The sequence below is a fragment of the Symphodus melops genome (assembly GCF_947650265.1).
Source record: "Symphodus melops genome assembly, chromosome: 5".
In the NCBI taxonomy this organism is placed as follows: Eukaryota; Metazoa; Chordata; class Actinopteri; order Labriformes; family Labridae; genus Symphodus; species Symphodus melops.
This window is the reverse complement of record NC_136695.1, coordinates 29,553,346-29,575,128: the sequence shown is the minus strand read 5'-3', so window position 1 is coordinate 29,575,128 and position 21,783 is coordinate 29,553,346. Positions and strand designations below refer to the sequence as shown.

General features: G+C 49.0%; 1 protein-coding gene across 3 annotated transcripts in view; it reads left to right on the top strand.

Moving 5' to 3' along the window:
- The first annotated feature begins 3,556 nt into the window (after window positions 1-3,556).
- sema6cb (semaphorin 6Cb) overlaps window positions 3,557-21,783 on the top strand; it is a 41,597-nt gene continuing 23,370 nt past the window's right edge. For all 3 annotated transcript variants that reach the window (XM_079344501.1, XM_079344500.1, XM_079344499.1), the window contains exons 1-9: window positions 3,557-4,011; window positions 5,419-5,541; window positions 6,683-6,771; window positions 6,870-7,087; window positions 7,237-7,368; window positions 7,454-7,609; window positions 9,148-9,324; window positions 9,699-9,836; window positions 16,923-17,000. In XM_079344501.1, coding sequence (XP_079200627.1) covers window positions 3,921-4,011; window positions 5,419-5,541; window positions 6,683-6,771; window positions 6,870-7,087; window positions 7,237-7,368; window positions 7,454-7,609; window positions 9,148-9,324; window positions 9,699-9,836; window positions 16,923-17,000 — 1,202 coding nt within the window. In that variant the 5' untranslated portion in view covers window positions 3,557-3,920. The remainder of the gene's footprint in view (window positions 4,012-5,418; window positions 5,542-6,682; window positions 6,772-6,869; window positions 7,088-7,236; window positions 7,369-7,453; window positions 7,610-9,147; window positions 9,325-9,698; window positions 9,837-16,922; window positions 17,001-21,783) is intronic.

Here is a 21,783-nt window from a genome sequence, read left to right as displayed (position 1 = left end):
CCATAGTGCAGACTTCTGAGTAAAAGCAGAGGACTGTCTCTGAGGAGAAGCTCACAGTCATGACCCGGTGTTATGCTGAGAATGCATCCATGCCAGCAGTGATGAGTCTGTGAGGTTTGTCCTCATTGATCTGTAGACTCCTGCGTGAATGTGACCTGCAAACTGTGTTTGACTCAGACGTGTCTGCAGAGGAAATGTGAGGATTCTTCATCCTGCGGCGTGCACGCAGCTCTCTGCGTAACACTGGATCTGGGTCATGACAGAAGTCGAGAGTTATCGAGTTAAACAAGTAGAAACATGCATCCATAACAAGAGTCATGAGGTGTGTTTAATCTGTGACCTCGGTTGTGAAGGTGTGGGTGAAAACATTTAGTGTTTTATATGTTGGTCACGGCTTCTCATGTTTTATTTTATTTAAGTACTTCAGTTATTTTAGTCCTTTTTTTTTTTTTCAGCATCGTATATGTAAATGTGCTTGGTGATAAGAACCTGATTCTGATTCTGATGTAGGGTGTTGAAGTGTGCGCTAACATAAAGAACTAAAGCAACACATTGCATGTGTTGTTCAGGCTGAGAGAGAGAGAGAGAGAGAGCGAGAGAGCGAGCAATGGGCCCAGCTGCTCTGCATCTGTCTGATCTGATACATGAGCGCTCTCACCGTGTGGTTAGTGAGCGTTGTGGCGTGAGCAGAGCAGAGCCTTATCGTCAGATAGCAGCGGTGATGAGAGCAGGTTGTTGCCACCACGTGAGATGGTGTATATGGAGCATGACCCGGCAGAGCGCAGAGCCTGAGACGCTAAGATCAGAGAGCTGCAATCTGTGCTAGCAAAACCAGCATGCTAATGTTGTTCTTAATCTACTGCTTTGTCATTGCTCAGCAGACCCTTAAAGCTCCCTTCTTCAGTTTGTTCTCCAGGTTTCTTGATCATGCTCAGTCACAAAGTCACAGAAACGTCCTCCTGTTAGCGGTAGCATTAGCTGCATGAAACGCAGCTTGTTGAAAGTGGGTTTGTGACATCACAAACCCATGATGTCACTGATCCGAGCCCATTGGCTCGTTGCAGCGAGCATAAGCTCCCCTCCTGGCTGTAGCATCCCAATACGGTAAAAAAAGGGGGGCGGACTTATCTGAGAATAAAGCTGAACGCGTCGATGAGATATGGAACCTTTAAGAGATGTTCAACCCTCCTATAACAGGCCGGTGTGCGTCGGGTCAGCTGACACAGTGAAGCCTGTCTGTAGATCAGAACCTGAATCCTGTCCAGGATCAGATCCTGTCTCAGGTGTCGGAGAAAAAACCTGCACCGTGTCATCAGTCAGCTGCCGAGGGTTTCCAGAGGTGAGCTCACAGGGAGAGATGGATGTGTAACGTCTTCCTGCCACACACTCCCAATAGTACGGAGCGGCTGATTTACAGCACACACACAGCTGGGGAGAGAGAGGGGGGGGGGGTATAAATCATATCAGAGGATCTGTGTGTGTGTGTGTGTGTGTGTGTGTGTGTGTGCTGGTCAAAGGGAGGGATGTTTCGCCGTCATGCACACACACAGCTTCACTGCTGAGACAGCTGGTCGGGCGACAACAGAGACGGCTGTCTTCAACATGCGCGCTTTAAGAGACGCGACAAAACCTCGAAGCGTCAAATCCATCTGTGCTCGCCGTCGTCCCGCTGCGCTCGCCGTCCTGACTTCTTCTTCTCTGGATAAACAAACTGTTGTTTCACTTCGGATCACGTCCCCTCTGGACCACAGAGAGAGCCTGGAGATGGTGGGAGGAGCTTTGTGCTGTGCAGGAGGTCGACCTGTGTGAAATGATGAAACTGTGTGTGAACCCTTCATGAACCTTCAGCAGTGATATTTAGGGCAGAGCTGTTGTGCTGCGTTGCGTCAGGTTCAGACGTGTCAACACAGACTCTTGGAGTTAGTTTTTGTCCTGTTGCCAGACTTTGAATCACTTTCTCCTCCAGCGGGTGATGATGTCATCACACGTACAGCCGTTTCCCCAGAAGCCCGCAGGTCTGAGGTGGAAACCAGCATCTTCTTCTTCTTCTGCACTTAATGAATATCAAACACAGACGAGTGCATTATCGAGGCTTCGTGATTTAGTTTCTTCTTCTTGTTTGAGATGTGAAACCTCCTGAGACTCATTTTCTCCCTGAATAGCTCTGTTGTTGAGTTAGCTTCAAGCTAATCGTCATCTGAAGCTTCTCAGCACACTATATTTAAAACACACACACACACACACACACACACACACACACTCGGCTCGGGGTGCGGCGGCCGGCGGCAGCAGGGCGTTAGCTTCAGTCACTCTGAGCGTTGTCTCTCAAGTCGCCGGAGGAGCTTTGACAGCATGGTCGAGTTTGACTCTGTTTGAGCTCGGCCACTTCCTGTTTCATGAAGTGACATCGAGGTCACTTCCTTTGAAATTGATCGCCATTAACCCTTTCCTTTCAAAACACTGATCAAGTTTCATGTTGATCCCTTTTTAGAGTTAAATCCGAGGTAATGCCCCCCCGACCCTTTGTCGTTACTGAACAGGGTCAAAGAGGCTTTTTTGAAGGTGTGGTTATGATAGATGTGCACGCTGAATGTCATCGTTTTTGGTTCAACTTTCTGCCAGCGTTTTAGAGGATGATGCATTCACTCCATCTTTCTTTTTCCCGCCGTCGTTGTTGTTGTTGTTGTTGTTGTTGTTGTTGTTGTTGTTGTTCACACCTCGCCGTGTGTCTGCGATCTTCTAACAGAGGTTAAGCTGCAGGTCGTCCCGTGTTGGACTAATGATGGAGCTGCAGCTGCCTTCACTGATTGTGTGAGATGAGACACTCCATATAAACCCGACCACGTGTTAATGGACTGTTAACGAGTCTGTGTGTGTGTGTGTGTGTGTGTGTGTGTGTGTGTGTGTGTCACCTTGCTGCGAGACGTGGTGTTGAACAGGGTGTGTGCGCGTGCACTGCAGGGGTGTGTGCGTGTGCTGCAGGTGTGTGTGTGTGTGCTGCAGGGGTGTGTGTGTGTGTGTGTGTGTGTGTGTGTGTGTGTGTGTGTGCTGCAGGGGTGTGTGCGTGCCCTGCAGGGGTGTGTGCGTGTGCTACAGGGGTGTGTGCGTGCCCTGCAGGGGTGTGTGCGTGTGCTACAGGGGTGTGTGCGTGTGCTGCAGGGGGGTGTGTGTGTGCTGCAGGGGGGTGTGTGTGTGTGTGTGTGTGCGTGCCCTGCAGGGGTGTGTGTGTGTGTGTGTGTGCGTGTGTGTGTGTGTGTGTGTGTGTGTGTGTGTGTGTGTGTGTGTGTGTGTGTGTGCGTGTGCTGCAGGGGTGTGTGCGTGTGCCCTGCAGGGGTGTGTGTGTGTGTGTGTGTGTGCGTGTGCTGCAGGGGTGTGTGCGTGCCCTGCAGGGGTGTGTGCGTGTGCTGCAGGGGTGTGTGCGTGTGTGTGTGTGTGTGTGCGTGTGCCCTGCAGGGGTGTGTGCGTGTGCTGCAGGTGTGTGTGCGTGTGCTGCAGGGGTGTGTGCGTGCCCTGCAGGTGTGTGCGTGCCCTGCAGGGGTGTGTGCGTGCCCTGCAGGTGTGTGCGTGCCCTGCAGGGGTGTGTGCGTGTGCTTTCACCTGTGGTTTACAATCTTGTTAACAGCGGTTCAGGAAGTCGCGGCTAAATATCTGCGGCTCAGAGATAAACTGTCCTCTGCGCTGCTGACGGCGGGACGTCAAACTTCACTCACATCTTTTATGGAGTCGACCCACAAACAAGTCCTCTTATAAAACCAATCTTTATGATGCAGCAGTTACCTTTCCCAGCGTTCAAGGCTTTTGTTTGCGGAGTGATTGTGCAGTCAGAGACCGCCCGGCTGTTCCTCCTCTCTCTCTCTCTATCGCAGCTCGTAAACGGCCTCCGTAAAGCCTTCTTTTGTCCCGTGTCCTCTCTGACCTAGATGGCGACGCTGGAGCAGGAGGGGGAGGAGGTGGTGGGTCAGGCTCGATGTCCCTTCGAGTCCCGCCAGTCCAACGTCGGCCTTTTCGCAGGTGAGTGAGGCGGGATGTCACAGGTTCAACTCCCACACACGGCGTCCTCTCAGTCCCGTCATTATTCATCGTTTTAGATGTCACAAACATTACACTGTCTCTCCTCTCTAATTAAACCTGAGCTCACTGAAGTGAAACTATCTCTAAACCTGGCTGTGAATGTTGAAGATGTGACGACGCTTCAGTCTCACACGCTCGGATGCATTTTAAGAGTTTATTGAGTTAAACTGAATCCGAGTCAGAATCTGATTTAATGCTAAATATAATTTTATTTAGCATTTTTATCGCTGTGGAAACTCAGTCATTAACGAGGGTGGCAGCGTAGCGTAGCACAGCGTAGCGTAGCGCAGCGTAGCGTAGCGCAGCGTAGCGTAGCGTGCGGCGCTAATGTGCAAATATGGGTTAATTCTCTAAATATGAAAAGTCAGATCAGGTGGCAATGTACTCACTTTGGTTATTTTGATTTAATATGGAACATAATACTATTAATACTATATTTATAATACTATTGTTACGTTTCGTACTTGAAGTTTTTCAGTTTTTCTTAATTTTATTTCTACTTTTATTTTATTTCTTTTTTTAATTTCTATATATAATTATTATTATTAATTTTTTTAATGTTCTTTATATATATATTATTATTATTAATTTTATTTTATTATGTGTGAGTATACATATATCATTATTATTATTTTCCCCTTGTAATTTATTTAGTTGCTATTGTATGTGATTTAAAATGTTTAAAACTTAAATAAATAAATATATAAATAAAGATATTGTTAATGTATTGTTTAAAATAAAAAGTCGGGCCATGCTCCGTGATGCTTTGACAGTTTAAATTAAAGACATTTGAGACAAGAAGTCAGAACATCTGCATCAAAGTTTGTCTGTTGGACATTATTCTGATGTTTAATGATCTTGATGATTTCAAAGGTTGACGCAGCTCTGAGGTGACACACGACTGTAACTCGCTTCAAAACGTAAAGAAGTAAAAATGATGAAGTTGAAACCAAACAACAAATTAAATCTAACGTCTGGCGACTTGTGAGCTGGCGCTGATGATCACGGGGGGTTTTATCTGAGACGGGTTGTGTTGTGGTCTGTGCTAACGTTGCTTTGCTAATCATAGCCGTGATGGAAGCTGATACTCTGTGAACATGAAGGGGTCAGCTTCAGAGACGAGAGCCAGACCTCAAACCGGCCAGCTTTCCACTGACATTTATGCAAAGTTCACACAGGTGTTCCTGACAGCCACACGCTTCCTGTATCTGTTACCGTCCACATTTATTTATTTTTTTTAAAAGGGTAATTAAGGTCGCCTGTGACTGAAAGAGACGCTTGATAAAAGTAATTCAGGGGGATTTTGATCCCTGATAAATCACTGTTTTGTGTTTTTTTTCCTCTCAGGTGGGGATTTCTACTCAGCCACCATGACGGACTTCCTGGCGAGCGACGCGGTGATTTACAGGAGTCTGGGAGAAAGCAGCCCGGTTCTGCGTACAGTAAAGTACGACTCCAAATGGCTGCGAGGTGAGCACGCGGCGTGGCCACCACATCAACGCTCTCTTTGGCCTTTTGATGAGTCGTGGAAACATTTCCTGTCAGATCAGAGCTGATAAATACGAGCACACGCTGATGCATTCAGAGCGATGATTAAACACGGGATACGCCTTCACATAGATAAATCTTCATTCTCCTGTGGTTAAAATACATTAAAGGAGCAACACGTCACTCTGACCCCTAGTGTTTGAAATGGGTACTGCAGTCACTTCTATCTGAAGCAGTTCCACTGCCCGCTTCCATCGCTGCAACACCTGTTGACCTGATAACTGCTCTCATATCTGACAAACCCAGGGGCGTCCAAAACGGCCTTCAAAGCCCCGCCTACCTTCTCTGGTCCAATCAGATCCAGAGCATTCAGGAGCAGAATCTAAAGTTAGAAGGAGGACATACTGGCTGCTGGAGTGAGTCGTCTCTGATAACGGGTCCAGATCTTTTGTCCTTTTTCACGATGTTTTTAATTTCTCTGTCAGACAAACAGAAGAAAATCCTTCTTGTTTGTGAATCCGAGACTTTTAGTTTTCAGCTCAGGCGAACAATGAAGGTTCGTTTCTTCCCCAGAAGAATCGAGGAACGGCGTCAGATTATCACATGATGCTGCCGATGGATCCTCACTGACTCTCACAGCTGTTGCAGCACTTCACTTATTAAAGCAGCACACGTTACCTGAGCAGACGCTCTCAGTGTTTGAGTCACAAACATGATATTTGTGCTTTTGAATCATCGTCTCATGTTTTGCGTTTCTCTTTCATTTTTCCGTCCTGGACTGGAGCCGATGTCACATCTTAAACAGATCTGTGTGTTCTCACGCAGCGAGGACGTGAGTCTTAAATTAGACACCAGAAGAAGCTTTTGAGTGTCTGCCTTTCAGAGTGTTTTTATTAGCACAGGTCCAGATCCTCCGGCTGTTTGAAGTTTGTTTCCTCCTCGTTTTTTTTTTACACTCAGATATTTGGTGTAAAGACACACGCTCTCTTGGACACGCTCTCCAAATTGAGCATCTGTGTTTACCGGCTCCCCTTCCAGCCGGCTCACTCTGCTCTGTCGTGTTGGAAATAAGGCCTCGCTGCCAGCCTGTTTGCCGACTATTTTCCCTTCTTGTGTTCCGCAGAGCCTCATTTCCTCCACGCCATTGAGTACGGGAACTACGTGTACTTCTTCTTCAGCGAGATCGCAGTGGAGTACACGACTCTTGGCAAGGTGAGGGACTCGATAGGGAGCAGCGCGCTCCTCATACTCCTGGTCCTCTTTAATATTTCCCGTCTTGCTCACTTTGTTCACCCCTCTCGTGCGCTCAGGTCGTTTTCTCCAGAGTGGCACGTGTTTGCAAGAACGACAACGGCGGTTCGCCGAGGGTGCTGGAACGCTACTGGACGTCGTTCCTCAAAGCTCGGCTGAACTGCTCCGTCCCCGGCGACTCCTTCTTCTACTTCGACGTGCTGCAGTCGCTGACGAACGTGCTGCAGATCAACCACCGGCCGGCCGTGCTCGGAGTCTTCACCACGCAGTCCAACAGGTGAGGACCCGTGTGACCTCGCCGTCCGAGGTTGAGACGACACGTGTGTCTGCTGGGAGTGCATGTGTGAAAGCGCAGGCTGACAAGGCGCTGATTTGTTTTTCCTCTCGTTCACTTCGCCCCCCCCCCCCCCCCCCCCCCCCACGCAGCATCACCGGCTCGGCAGTGTGCGCCTTCTACATGGACGACATCGAGAAGGCGTTCAGCGGCAAGTTCAAAGAGCAGAGGAACAGCGAGTCGGCCTGGACGCCTGTCCCCGAGGAGCAGGTCCCCAAGCCCAGGTGAGACACCGTCCTGCCCGTCCCCAACAACAACCAGCTGCCACCGGTTTGTACACGTGTGCTTCTTGTTGTTCCGTCTCTGCAGGCCGGGGTGCTGCGCCGGCGAGGGCTCAGCCGCCACCTACAAGTCGTCCACGACGTTCCCCGACGACACGCTGACTTTCATCAAGTCCTACCCGCTCATGGACGAGTCTGTCCCCTCGGTCAACGACAGACCCTACTTCACCCGCACCACCAGCAGGTTGGTTTAGAGACTGTGTGGACTCATCCCTCATTAGAAGTCACCTACATCTTGTAGGCTGCTGACTCATTAAACAGACATTTAATTACAGAGTTGATTAACGGCTCAGACGCTTCATTAAGAAACAGAAAAGTCATCAGTCATTGAGCTGAATTTAATTTATTTAATGTTCGGAGAAAACGAGGAAGCCGTCCTCACGATGTCTTTGAACGATATCAAGACGTGCTGCAGGGGGGGGGGGGGGGGGAGTCGAGTGTGTGTGTGTGTGTGTGTGTGTGCTGTGACATTTTGACATTTGAAGATCCACTCATATCACGTGAAGCACGCTGAATTGTGAATCATGTCACAAGTGTCACAGACAAGAACATCTAAACCTGAACACATCACAGGTTTACTCACACACACACACACACACACACACACACACACACACACACACACACACGGGCTCCTCTGTGACTCCTGAAGCACAGCCAGCCTGACAGCCAGCCAGGCACCGCTGCGGCTCCACGCTGGGGAAACACGCGCCGCTTCGCATCTGGCGCCAAAAACATCACATCTGCCTCGACTCTCCCCGGAGACGAGCGAGATGAATGAAATCTGAGCAGAGCACATCACGTCAGGTCCACGTGGCTACACACACACGCCCGCCCGCCGTGGGGACGGGGGCGAGGTGAGGGCGCAGGACGCTCCGCTGAAGAATCGAAGGCGGGATGTGATGCCAAATACATTAGCGGGTTTATTAGTGGGGGGGTTTGTTTGATCCAATCCTCCTGCGAGAGGAAGTGCAGCGAGATAAGCTTATCCTGCAGACTCAAGGTGACCTTCAAGGCGGGCTCCACTGGATCCAGCTTTAGACTGCGGCGCTGATACTGGGCGGCTCCTGGGCGACGCCGTGTAGGACGGGAGCGCTCCACATGAAGAAGCAGGTCACACAGGCTGAGTGTCGGAGGGGGGGGGGGAGCGGCGCCACATCAGGGCGGGCGGGCGGATGGACTGAGCGCGTGTAGGTGGAGGATGGAGGGATTAAAGGATGTAGGCGACGGAGGATGTGTCGGTGGAAGACGTGATTGATCACTCTTCTGTTTCATACAATGAGCTCAGTTTTCGCCCACTGTCGTTTAGCATGAGAAACAAAACAACGCTAACCGCCACATTCTCTTACATCACTGTCACTTTAGAGAAGAGACAGCTTCAGTCCCGATCTCCTGACCGGGATCGATTCTTGCAGGTAGAGAACGTGTCTTTGTTTAATACCTGAGACTTCTGCACCCGTGGCCTCCTGTTTCTCCTTCACGCCAAAGGAGTGTCGAACGTTTATTTGGGTAACCTGACAGTCTGCAGAATCCATCCGGTCCTTTGTCTGACAACACAGAGAAAAATGCTCCCTTTCTCCTGTGCTCCCCTTGTGATGTCACAGTGGGATTCTGGGGGAGCTGGTTTCTACAGGGTCTCAAACCTGGTGCTTGAGTTATGTTATATCTGGAGCTCAGATGTTTTCAGACATGAAGAAGTTTTTCCTTCGTCTCCGTCCACAGATTCAAGCTGACTCAGATAGCCGTGGACACGTCTGCAGGGCCGTACAAGAACTACACGGTGGTCTTCCTGGGCTCCGATAACGGCCACGTGCTGAAGATCCTGGCCAGCACCGAGGGAGCGAACGCGTCCTTCAACACCCAAGTCCTGGAGGACATCGACGTCTACAACCCCAACAAGTCAGAGAGCCTGGTTTTAAACGTCTCATCTGCTCCTGCTCTTTGTGTGAATCGGCTGCTTTTGTCTCTTTCCTTTGTGTCTCTCTTTTACTTTGTCTTATCTCTTCTTTGTCCCCCCCCCCCCCGTGTTCTGCCCACCCACGTCTGGTTCTATTGTAACTCTTTGCATCACCCTGTACTGCTCGAGGGGATGTGTGTTTTTTTTCTTCCTGTGTCTCCTTTTGTTTTTCAGCCTGCACAGCTTGTGAAGTGTATCTGCATGGCGTTTGAATCACAGCCGGCTTCCTGTTTAATTCTCAGACTGTGCTTTCCGTCTGCAGGGCTGATTAAAAAAAGGAAAGTGTCTGATCTTGCCGGCGTGTGTGTGTTCATAGATGCAACGTGCAGGGCGAGGACAGGAGGGTGCTGGGCCTCGAGTTGGACCGGGACCATCACGCGTTGTTCGTGGCGTTCTCCAGCTGCGTCATCCGTGTGCCGCTGAGCCGCTGCTCTGACTACAGCTCCTGCAAGAAGTGAGTCACCTGCAGATCCAAGGTTCAGCTCTGTCGGAGCTCTGATGTAACAATTAGATGAGCAATCAATGACTTGATCAACAGCTGAACCCCTTTAAGTAAAGTCTAGTCCGAATCAAAATGATTGGCTCTGTCAGGACGAGCCTGAGCCACCGCCACCAGTGAGTCATTTAAGAAGAAGAAGTACTTTATTTATCCCAGCAGGGGGGAATTACTCTGACATGTTGCACACTCATTGGCTGAAATACACACACACACACACACACACACACACACAGCTCATGCCTGAGCTCGTACCAAATCAATGAACAGACTTGGTGCGTTTCGGGACTTGAACCCGTGATCCTCTGGTTCCTGTACAGCTGCATAAACAGGAGCACGTGTGACGTGTCAGCGTGAGACTTTAGGTCTCTGGTTGTCGAGCTTTGGACCCTCAGATGAGGAGGTTTTCAGTTCTCGGGGTGCAGTTCCTCTATTGTCCACTTGAGGCTGCCTACAGAAGTCAAGGACTCCCCATTATGTTAAAGTGCCGATCAGTACAGCTGGTAATCATGTTTACAGTCTGGATCATTTCTTTATTGGTCCAAAGCGTGCAGCGAGTGATTCATCAGAGAGCATTAAAAGGTTATTCGTGAAGTCATCAGGGGGCGTGGTTAAGTTGACTGATGTGTGGGAGCTTTGTAGCGGTTGGATATGAGGCGTCACGCCCGCCTTTTTCTAGATTCATCTAAAAGTAGACGGATGGAGATGAGAGTTTGACCGAGACTGTTTTGGCTTCAGAATCCGTCACTTACACGACGTCCTTTTTTTATACAGCCAACGATGGTCACCAGCCGTCACCAAGACATGAACAGAGTTTGCATTAAGTGGGGATGTAACCTTTCACTCGATTTATTTTACAAAAGTAAAAAGATGATTTTCATGAAAACACCGACGCACGTCATGATCGTGTTGTTACTGTGATTCATTTTACTGATTTTTAACTGCCTGATGATTAATCTTTACATCCCTCGCGGTAAGAATGCAACAACATGTGAAATGTAAAAAGCATGTGTGAGGGAGAAAAAGAAGGCGTTTGGTCGAAAGCCACAAAAAACAGAAAAAGGTCAAGTTCTTGGACCGGCCTGAAGACTGAGACCTCAGAGAGAGCTGCTGCTGCTGCTGCATGAGATCAGGCTTTCCTGCCCGCTGCTCCGGGAGGAGCTGGCACTCACGCTGCCAGGTAACTCAAGGAAAGCCGGATCAATTTCCTTTGCAACTACCAATTTGAGACATCGTGTCCAGTCCTGATGCTTTTGGACAAAAGCCTGCTCCAAATGACAGATGCTATGCTATTATCCGCCTGCTGCCCGGAGCTGCTCGGAGCCCACTTTCCCCTAAAAGCACTTATTTGTGGTGTTGGCACGACGTGAGAGTAAGATTGAACTGAGCAGTGGGGATATGGCGGCCGCCATGTAAGGCGTGCTGCGGTGAGAGACGGCGATGCTGATCCCTGCCTGAGCTTCCTGTTTGAATCTGTGTGATCTGATCTACATGAACAGCTTCTAGAAGTGCCGTCTTTTAGAGAAATAGTCTCGTCTTCTCTGAGTGGAGCATCTTTTCCAACGTCAACATTTTCTGTTTTTTTTAAATTCAGGTCCCTTTAGAGATCATCTTGTGCCGTGCTTAAAAGGCATGATTGAATACACAACATCTGTGTGTGTTTGACTCATGCCAGACATGACACGTGGCGTCACGTCACTGCCATGTAAACCATTTTAAAGTCCAACGCCGACACGAGCCGCAATCTACACATCTGTCAGACCAACGACACACAAACCACCAAAACTTACTGTTAGTGTTGAAAAACGATGAAGTGTGACATCCTGCAGTTCCTGGAGTGTCCACTAGAGGCTGGCTGCAGAAGCACAGGAAGTCAGCGCTCCCTGCAGGGACACAGGGGGGACTCCTGTGCCCCCTGCAGGAACACAGGGGGGACTCCAGCGCCCCCTGCAGGAACACACGGGGGACTCCAGCGCCCCCTGCAGGGACACACGGGGGACTCCAGCGCCCCCTGCAGGGACACACAGGGGACTCCAGCGCCCCCTGCAGGAACACAGGGGGGACTCCAGCGCCCCCTGCAGGAACACACGGGGGACTCCAGCGCCCCCTGCAGGGACACACGGGGGACTCCAGCGCCCCCTGCAGGGACACACAGGGGACTCCAGCGCCCCCTGCAGGAACACACAGGGACTCCAGCGCCCCCTGCAGGAACACAGGGGGGACTCCAGCGCCCCCTGCAGGGACACAGGGGGGACTCCAGCGCCCCCTGCAGGGACACACTTAACTCTAAAACACGTTTGTCGGTTCTTAGATTGCTTCAAAATTTTGAAGCCGATTTTACGGGACTCCCAGCAGGTTAAAGATTCTCATCGGAAACGACGTCTTTGACTTTATAGAAACGCACTGATTTAAAATCTAAGCGTTTGATTTTAGTCCGAATGAAACAAAAATGTGGAGACATGACTTTGAAAGTGTTTCATATCTGAGACATCGTTTTGAATTTTTTCTCCACTTTCTGACGCTTCAACATGGCGTTTTAAAAAAATGACGTTCTTTATGATCGTCAACGTATCGCTCTCCTAAACGCCGCCGCCGCCGCCATACATCACTGTCATGTGGAAATACTCTAAAAGGTGTGTTGGTGGAAGTCTGAAAGTGCTGCTGTCAGAAGCTGACATCGCATTTCCAACAAGTTTATGAGCTGAGCGCAGCAGAGCCTTCAAGCGTCTCTCTTTGTCTGCAGCCTTTTGTTTTGTTAGCCCGTGTTTCAGCGTTCCCACTCCTCAGCTTCCACGGCTATTTTTGGTGTCGTGAGGAATGTTAGCCCCCCCGCAAATATTCCCCCACTCTTTTTTTTCTCTCCCTACTCAGAGGAAGGTTTTCTCCTCAGCTCCACCAGGGAATACACAAGCCCCCATAGCATGCTAACCCCTGGTTGTGGAGGCCTGGAGAAGCTCTCAGCATTGTTTAGTCATGAATTGGATCCAGCTGATTGGCCAGGAGCCAGCGATGGTGGCCTCCATGCTTCTTCTTCTTTTCTTTTTTTTTAAATGTGGAGGGGGGGGGGAACAAGAATGTGCGGAGAGAAAATGGATCACGCCTGTCTCAAGCTTTCATCCCACAGATCCTTTTTAGAGACTGGTCCTGCAGCACACCTCATCCTGGGATTAGGGGCCCCGTAAGCCTCATCAGCACTGGGCAGGAGGTCAGGTTTCAGCCGCCGTATCCTCCTTTACCACACCAATGAATCTGCCTCCCTCCAGATGAGATTTACCCAATCCTCCGTTTTGCTGCCTCCATTTTCTCTCGCTCTCTTGGCACATCTCTCTCTCTCTCTCTCTCTCTCTCTCTCTCTCTCTCTCTCTCTCTCTCTCTCTCTCTCTCTCTCTCTCTCTCTCTCTCTCTCTCTCTCTCTCTCTCTCTCTCACTGTGAGCCTGCATCGTCAGGTCTCTCTCCTGTTTTTTTTTTTTTTCTTCACTCCAGGCCCTGCTGCCAATATTAGGTTTCAGAAAATGTTCTGCTTTCAACAGAGGCTGTATGAAATGGGAGTTTTAATAAAAAGAAATACAATAAAAGGCCAAAAGAGGCCCCGATCCCGACAATCTGCAGATCCGGGGATTTTCAGCCGCAGTCCAAATTTCCTCTTCCATATGAACGCTTTCGTCTTTGTGATTCTCTGAGAGGAGAAGTGATTTTCTCTGTCACATACTGTACATCACATCAGTGCTTTCTTTAGCATCATTACTAAGCCGACCAATCAGAGCGAGGGAAAGCGTTTGTTTACCTCCTCGTCTGTTAATACCAATCAGAGCGAGGCGCGGCGGTCACCTATCAGCGTATGATTATCGGCACATTTTATCTCAGATACGCGTCGACATTTTTTGGTTTCTTTTGATTTGTTTTGAGTTTCACAGTTTTACGCCAGCAGTCCTCTGTCACCAGCAGAGGGCGCTGTATGGACCATCATCGCTCTGCAGAGTGACTGACTGAGCATGCTCAGTAACTAAATGTTAATAACTTTATTTGTCTCTATAGATCGAACAGAGATTTATTGGGGTTTTTTCCCTCCCTGATATCGAGATCTACACCCCCCCCCCCCAAAAAAAAAACACCCACATGGGTCGGGCCCTCGTGCTTCTGTCCGCTCACATGTTACCCATCAGACTCTTAAGTGTAAGATCAGAGTCCTTACAAACCGCACTGCTCCTTTAACGCTTCACGCCTCAGCCGAGTGTCATTTTTAAATCCAGGATGACTGAAGACCGGTTCTTCTTTATATTCTGGGAAAAAAACACTCATGAATCCTGAAAGCTGTGCGGCGAATGTTACATAACCGCAGTGATTATTCACTTATCTGCTTTAATTAAAGTTCAGACATGTATTTCATATTTCTGCGTCTTCACTTGTTCTGCAGCAGCTCCGTGTTAGCTGAAACCATCTCCAGTAAGTCAGGCCTGTGTTGTTCCCAGGATATTGGACAAATGACAGCTGGAAGTTATGAGTGTCGGCCTCAGAAGTTTGATAAATCCCCTCTCCTCTCGGCAGCTAATGGATGTTCCTCGCACGCTGTGGCTGCAGGCGAGCACGCACACACCTGCGCGTTCATCATCGCACGACAGCATGCGAGCACGGGGGAGGACGAGCAGTCTGAAGGTTTAAAGAGTGGCGAGGGACACACGCAGACGTGTCCTGTAAAAACAGCAGCAGACAAAGAGAATATGAGTCCGCTTTGTGTCTTTGGGCGAGAAGCGCAGACGGACACAGCGGGCCTTTCACGCCACGTCACTGCAGAAGGATGAAGGGAGCGAGGAGAGAGGCAGCGTGGGGAGACGGAGAGAGATGCATACGTACCTTATGGCGAGGGAATGAATAATTTATTCAAGCTGCATTATGCAGTATCACACAGAGGCGAGAGGCATTCAGGGACCTGCAGCTCGTCTGTCAGTGTGAGAGGATGTCGGGGAGCAGAAGGGGGGGGGATCATTCTGGATTGTTCTGGACAGGAAGTTGTTTTTTTGGTGAAGAAATAAAGACAGATGTGTTTATTTCACGTCACAGCGAGCTGTTGTTGCTAAAGGTCACAGTGAAGTGAAGGAGGATCTCAGAGAGGATGTGCTGTGCACTGAGGGAGCTAACAGGTTGCTAGGTGACAGAAAGGATCAGCGTTAAGCACATGCTAACGTATCGGTCCGAGCTCTGCTGAGGAGGCAGAGACGAGTAGAAGAAGAAATCATGAAATCGTCCGAGCTCGACAGGATGTTTCATCTCGTCCAGGAGCTTCACGAGCACGCCACGCGTTTGTGCTGCTCTTTGAAACACGCGCGCTCGATCCCAAGCCAGACGTGTTTTTAAAACTGCACGCTGACGCCACGTTGTTTTTCTGTCTCGGCTTCATGTGAAGCATCAGGAACACGAGCAGCTGATGCAACATTACAACATCCTCCATCTTTAAAACGCCGCCTTCAGCCATGCAGCTGGACGTGTTCACCTTCCCCGCGTCGACCACCGAAGAGCGAACTCTGACGGTCCAGCTTAGCATCAACTCCGCTCTCTTCTAAAAGAAAGAACCAACTGTTGGGGGCGGAGCTTGTTGCCACCACCATGTTTAAAAAAATCCCCCAATCAGAGGGCAGGGATTGAGTTTGTGTCATGTGGTGTTTCCTCTCTGTTAAATGTTGCACATGTTTCAAAGGGCTCATTAACAGCGTTTTAACACGTTCACCTCTGAGTGCAGCAGGTCGTTTCTCCTCGCTCGTTCTGACGCCGCTCACCTCGGAAAACATCAACGTGCTTCTCTCCTTTAATCTCCTCTTTAATCTGAGTGTTTACAAAGACTCGTAGCTCAGATGATTAATGAGACGTCTCCTCCGACATCATCGTTTGCATTATTTGATTCATTCAGATGTTGTTTTTCTTTAAATGAAATTTCAAAGAGTCGGGCGTTTTGTTCTAATTACGATCAGATGAGAAACAGAATCTGCATAATTTCCATCTCCGACTTAAATGTCAACATTATGAATGCCAATTTAAGCCCATTAATTTATAAGGTGAAAATAATTATGGATGACGAGAGCAAAACAAACTCTCTTTTAATTACTTTCAATTTAGTAAAACAAACAAACAAACAAACAAACAAACAAACATGTCGTCTGATGAAAACTGATCACGACCTTCTTTTTGTCACAGCGTCTGCGTCCGTCTCTGCTCGGGAGCTCGCTGTAACATTCGGATGTTTACGAGTCGGTGTGCGGCGCTGAGTGAAGCAAACGAGGATCGTGACATATTTTATGACTTTCATTAAAGCGTTGCAGATGAGATTGTAAAAAACGACGAGCGCGCGTCATCGTGCGGTCGTAAAAAAGAACGGTCGTGTATCAGCTGACGGCGTGGACTCATCGGTCGACTGACATCAGAGCTGTAACGGGGAACGTGATCATGAGCCTGCGTCTCAATGAGAGAGAGTCTCTGATTGGTTCACACCAGGCGACGCAGGAAGCTCATGAGCCTGATGACATCACACATTGACCTTTGTTGCCGTTCCTGTGAGCTCACTTTGGGATAGCTAACCACTTCCTGTTTCTGTGCTTAACTTCCTGTCTTAACCTGCCATCCACAGGAAGGGCCTGATTTTATTTCAAAATAAAAGCACACAGCAAGTTAAGCACTTTTCAGTTTTAGACGCGAGGCGTGCACCACGATCAGAGACAGTCGTCCCTCGGCACGGTGGCCCAGGGTTCAAATCCGACCTCAGCTCTTTGCTGCACGCCATCCCTAACTCCTGCACGCCATCCCTAACTCCCTCTAATCCCAGGAGTCCTGTCTGTCGAGGACCGGCGTGGTGTCGGTCCTCTGCATCTGTTTGATCTGACAGCCTCTGTCTGAACCGCCATTGGTCAACACTGCTGTCAGTCATTGGTTGGTTGCAGTGTAGTGTAACAACGGGCTCGCTGTTCCTCACACACACACACACACACACACACACACACACACACACACACTGGAGTCGCTCCATCACTGACCTCTCTCTCTCTCTCTCTGTGCAGGAGCTGTCTGTCCTCACGCGACCCTTACTGCATATGGATCAAGTCGGGAACGTGTGCCACCGTCTTACCCGGCTTCAAGTAAGTCACACACACACACACACACACACACACACACACACACACACACAGGAATTGAAAACTTTGATACGACATTTAGAAAAAGTCAAACAGTATTGATTCCTGTTTTGTTACCGCGGCAACAAAAATGGAAGTCCTCTGCATCCAGCCCTGTGTCTCTTCTTTTAATTCAACACACATTTCATGATTCCAGTCTGAAAAGTCGCTGACGTATTTATTCTATCCTTGGTCTTGGTCTTGGTCTTGGTCTTGTCCTGGTCTCTAAATGTCTCGGTCTTGCTCTCGGTCCTCGTTGTCTGCGGAGATTGAATCAATTTAAAACGTGCGTTGTCGCACACAGGCCAGAGGGCGCACATCATGACACCGCAGCAGCCGCCATTACACACATCAGCGCTGAGTGGAGGTCATGTGACTGCTGACTTGACATTGCCGGACTCAGACGTTCATCGTGGCGTGCAGCTCGGACGCTCTGACACGTTATTAGAAGACACTTCCTGGTTTCTCTCTCGCTTACAAACATCATGATGTGTCTTTGAATAAGCAGACGTGGAAGTGTTGTGGTGTCTGCAGCTCCGGGCGCCGCACGCTCACTGTTTACATTTGTGTACATTTTGGGGACGATAACAATGTTTCAGCGAGGCTGTTTGTGCTGCTCTTCTTTAAATAATAAAACACACTGTGTGGAGCTGCTGGAACGACGCTGTGAGTGGGTTTAAAGGCTCAGTGGAAGGAAGTGAAAACCAAATAAAGTTAGACAGCTGAGATTCTTCCTCGGCTCCCTCCACGAGCTTTTTCACGACTTTTTCGGGGGATTTTTGCGGCTTTAAAATGTCTGATTCGGTGGCATTTTGTAGATGTTTTTATGCAGTATGTCCTCCTTCTAACTTTAGATTCTGCTCCTGAATGCTCTGGATCTGATTGGACCAGAGAAGGTAGGCGGGGCTTTGAAGGCCGTTTTGGACGCCCCTGGGTTTGCCAGATATGAGAGCAGTTATCAGGTTAGGGTTAGGGCAGCGATGGAAGCGGGCAGTGGAACTGAAGTGATTGTGCATGCGGGTGTTTTCATGTCCGTGAACGAGAAACATGATTAAAACCAGAATCCCCCCCCCCTCGGGGAAAAGATGGCAGCCAGTCGACGGACTCGTCTCTGCTCATCGTAGCAGCTGTTTCCTGTCTCGTCTGATTCCTGATTGGTTGTTGATGCCTCGTTTAACAAACAGCTCTCCAATCGTGACCCAACGAGGGACGCAGGCGTGCACGTTTCTGTTTTTTTAATGAAACACTTCAGCGGGAGGATTTATCCGGTAACTCTTCTCTGGATGAAGTTGCACTAATTACTGAGCTGCGCTGCTGTTGACTTGGGGTGGACACGGCTTTATTAAGACTTTATTAGTTCTCTAACTCACAGTCACAGCGGACACATTCTCAACACAGTCAATAACCTGTAGCAGACGCAATCATTTTCATATCTGCTCCCTCTCGTAAGGTTCGAGCCGGCTGTGCACGCACTGCTGCGACGGGCGACACACTAATTTAATCAATAGCTAATCTAGAATCAGACGAGTGGACAACGTCGACATGATGAATATCTGCACCGTTTCATAAAAGCTCAGCCGCAGCATGCATCCATCTTGTTTTCTCACTGGAACGTGTTGAATGTCCACAAATTAAAAACTCTATGTTATCGGTTTTTACATTGGGGGGGGGGGGAGGGGGGGCAGGAGGTCGGAGCTGGAGCGGTGAGAGAGACGAGTCGATGAGGAAAGTAGAAGATAAGTTACGAACTCATTTGTGTAAACTGGAGGAGAGCGTTTGGACACGATCGACCTTCATGAAGAGAACTGCATCATGGGAACTTTTCCTCCGTCTACATTCACATTCAAGCAGGACCTAAAACGGCAGCCTGGAGTCAATGACCTGCTGCATACAGCATGCATACATGATTACTACTGGACGAGCTAAAGCTAAAGCTAGCTGCTCTTTGATAGATTGGTGCCAATGTACTTGTCTCTGTATGTCAGCCCTGTGATTGGCTGGTGATCAGAGCGTACCCGTCCTCTCACCCAATAACAGCTGGATAACCGGCTCCTGACCCCCCCTTGACTTTGACTGTAAAAGTGGTCAGTTTTCCGTGCCTGTCCTGTACAGGTGTCTCCATGTACACATTGAAAGCAGAGCTGTGAATTATTCAACAAAAACTCAAATCCGTCCCTGCGCTGCAGAGGCTAAATCGTAACAGCGTCTCAGGTTGACGTACGCGGCGGCCACAGATGAGTCATTCGTTCTATAAATTGCTCCTCTTACATTGTTTTTCTCTCCGCGCCGTGAAAATCGACGCGATGCTCAGCCGCGTGTGTTTCAATCACACTGCGGCGCACAGCCGAGAGATGGATGAGGGCTCGGAGGGATGGACGGATGTTTGGATGCATGAATAGGTAGACGGAGAGACGGGAGGGGGAGGAGGCAGTTAGAGGGGTCCCGTGTGTCTGAGAGCCAAGGTCTGTGCGTGATGAACAGCCTGTTTCTAAATCACCTCACAGGGGGTTTTTACCCTCCCACCTTTGTATGTACATTGGTTGTTTACAGTGAGTGTGGAGTGTTCCCACACACACACACACACACACACACACACACACACACACACACACTCGACTGTTCTGTGAATGTGCAGACCTGGAGTTATTGCATATCTCCTGCTTGACCACCCGGTCGTATTACTCACCTGCCCTGCACACACAGAGGCTAATGGGATGTCTGTTTCTTTTCAGATGCACGTTTCTTTTTTGCCTCTTGTGGTCGTGCATGTGGCGTGCACGTTTCCTGGTTCTTAAATGCTTCTGGTCTTTTGCGGTGCGTTCAGGTGTTTTCTTTGAAGGCGAGTGTTGGCTGTCTTCCCTTCTCTCCAGTTCCTCGGCCAGTCGATGTGTTTTCCTGGAGTTTCATCTGGCCGGACGAACCAGCAGCCAGACAGCTTCATAAAACTGGAAGCAGCTGGTCGTCTGGCGATCTGACAGTGACTACACGACTCCTTGACGTCTCCGTGCCCGTCCAAACATGTAGCAAGCAGACAAACCACAACATGCAGTTTTTACAGTTTGATTTTTGTAAAGATAAGAAGAACCAGAGACGAGGACTTTCAGACTGAATGCACATCTCCGTTCATTAGCTTTATGCTAACACAGAATGGAAAATACCTTCATCTAGCTAATAGAATTAGCATCAAAACAGCTAATGTCACACTCTCTCTGGAGTCAACCTTTAAAACCTGCTGACTCATGCTCTGGTCTGCAGCTCCGCAGCTCGCTCCTGTCTTATGTATTAAAGAGAAGCACATGCACACATGCAACTTATAATGTTTGTCAGTGGAGGTTTAGGACCCATGAATATGTGCTGTGTTTTAGCAGGTAGCATTGAGTCAGCGTGTTCTCCCCGTGCATGGCGTGGCTTCTCTCCGGCTTCCTCCCACAGTCCAATCACACGCTGGTTACCTGCTGACTCTAACGTGTCCGTAGGTGTGAGTTGGGCTGGTTGTCTGTCTCTGCATGTCAGCCCTGTGATTGGTGTGTTGCCCCGCCTCTCGTTCATTGACAGCTGGGATTGGCTCCAGCGATCCGAACAGGAAAAGCTGTATCGATAAAGGATGAAGATATGTTTTTGTTTATTAAATATGTGATTATTTTACGATCATTTTAAAGCTACTGTGAGAATCGTTTGGTTTGTGTGGATTCTGGCGCCCCCCTGTGGACAAAGCACTACGCTGATTTTGTCCGGTCCAGTAAATCTCAACCTGCTTCCTGTTTACGACAAACAATAAAAGTGTGTTTGTGCTCTCAGTCAGACTCTATGTGACACCTCCTCACATGAAAATAACATCTAAGACACGGTCAGCCTTTATTATAATATGTATATGAGTGTGCATCTTAAGCAGTTAAAAACTCCTCTTGTGGGTTTGAGGATTTAAAAACGTTTGAGGTCGTCTTTCAGTTCGGCTAAGGTTTATGGTTGGAGGTCGAGGCTTCGTGGCTGTTTTCCAGAGGTCCTTTTTCACGTCAGAGAGAGAGAGAGAGAGAAAGAGGAAGTGCCGATGTGGTTTCACGCAGGCAGAGCGCTCCAAGCTGCTCGCTGAGGTTTGATTTATGAGTCGATGTTTAGCGTGCAGGAGCGATCGGCCAAAATATCCCGTCCACTCTCGACCATAAATCCCCCCCGACCAGAGAGAGAGAGAGAGAGAGACGTGAAAACAGAGGAAGGGAACAAAAGGAAACAAGAGGAGAGGAGGGTGAACGAAGGAAGGAGGGATGAGATGGAAACTTGGAGAGAAGAGGAATCTAAAGAACAAGAAAAAGATGTTAAGAGAGATGGATTAGAGGACCAACGAGGGTTGAGCTGAGGGGAAAAAAGTGGGAGGAAACGGAGAGTGGATTTTATCGGAGTGATTCCACATCTGTTTTACATTTAGGTCTTTTAAAAGGCAGGAGAAGAAACTTCAGGCTGAGAACGTCTGTGTGGCCTTTAAATCAGGAGAGATATCTTTATACGCAGGATTTCTGTTTAATTGAAAGGAGGTGAGTCCAGAATGGTGAAAGAGGAGAGATGACATGAATCTTGCAACACAGAGACTCGGACCAGAGTTTGAGATGAAGCAGCTTCTCTCTCTCTCTCTCTCTCTCTCTCTCTCTCTCTCCTCTTCATCGTCCGCCTGTCTCTCTTTTGTTCCTTCAGTCCTGGCATACATTTGAATTTGTGACTGATCCAGGGGATAAGAGAGGAGTCACACACACCT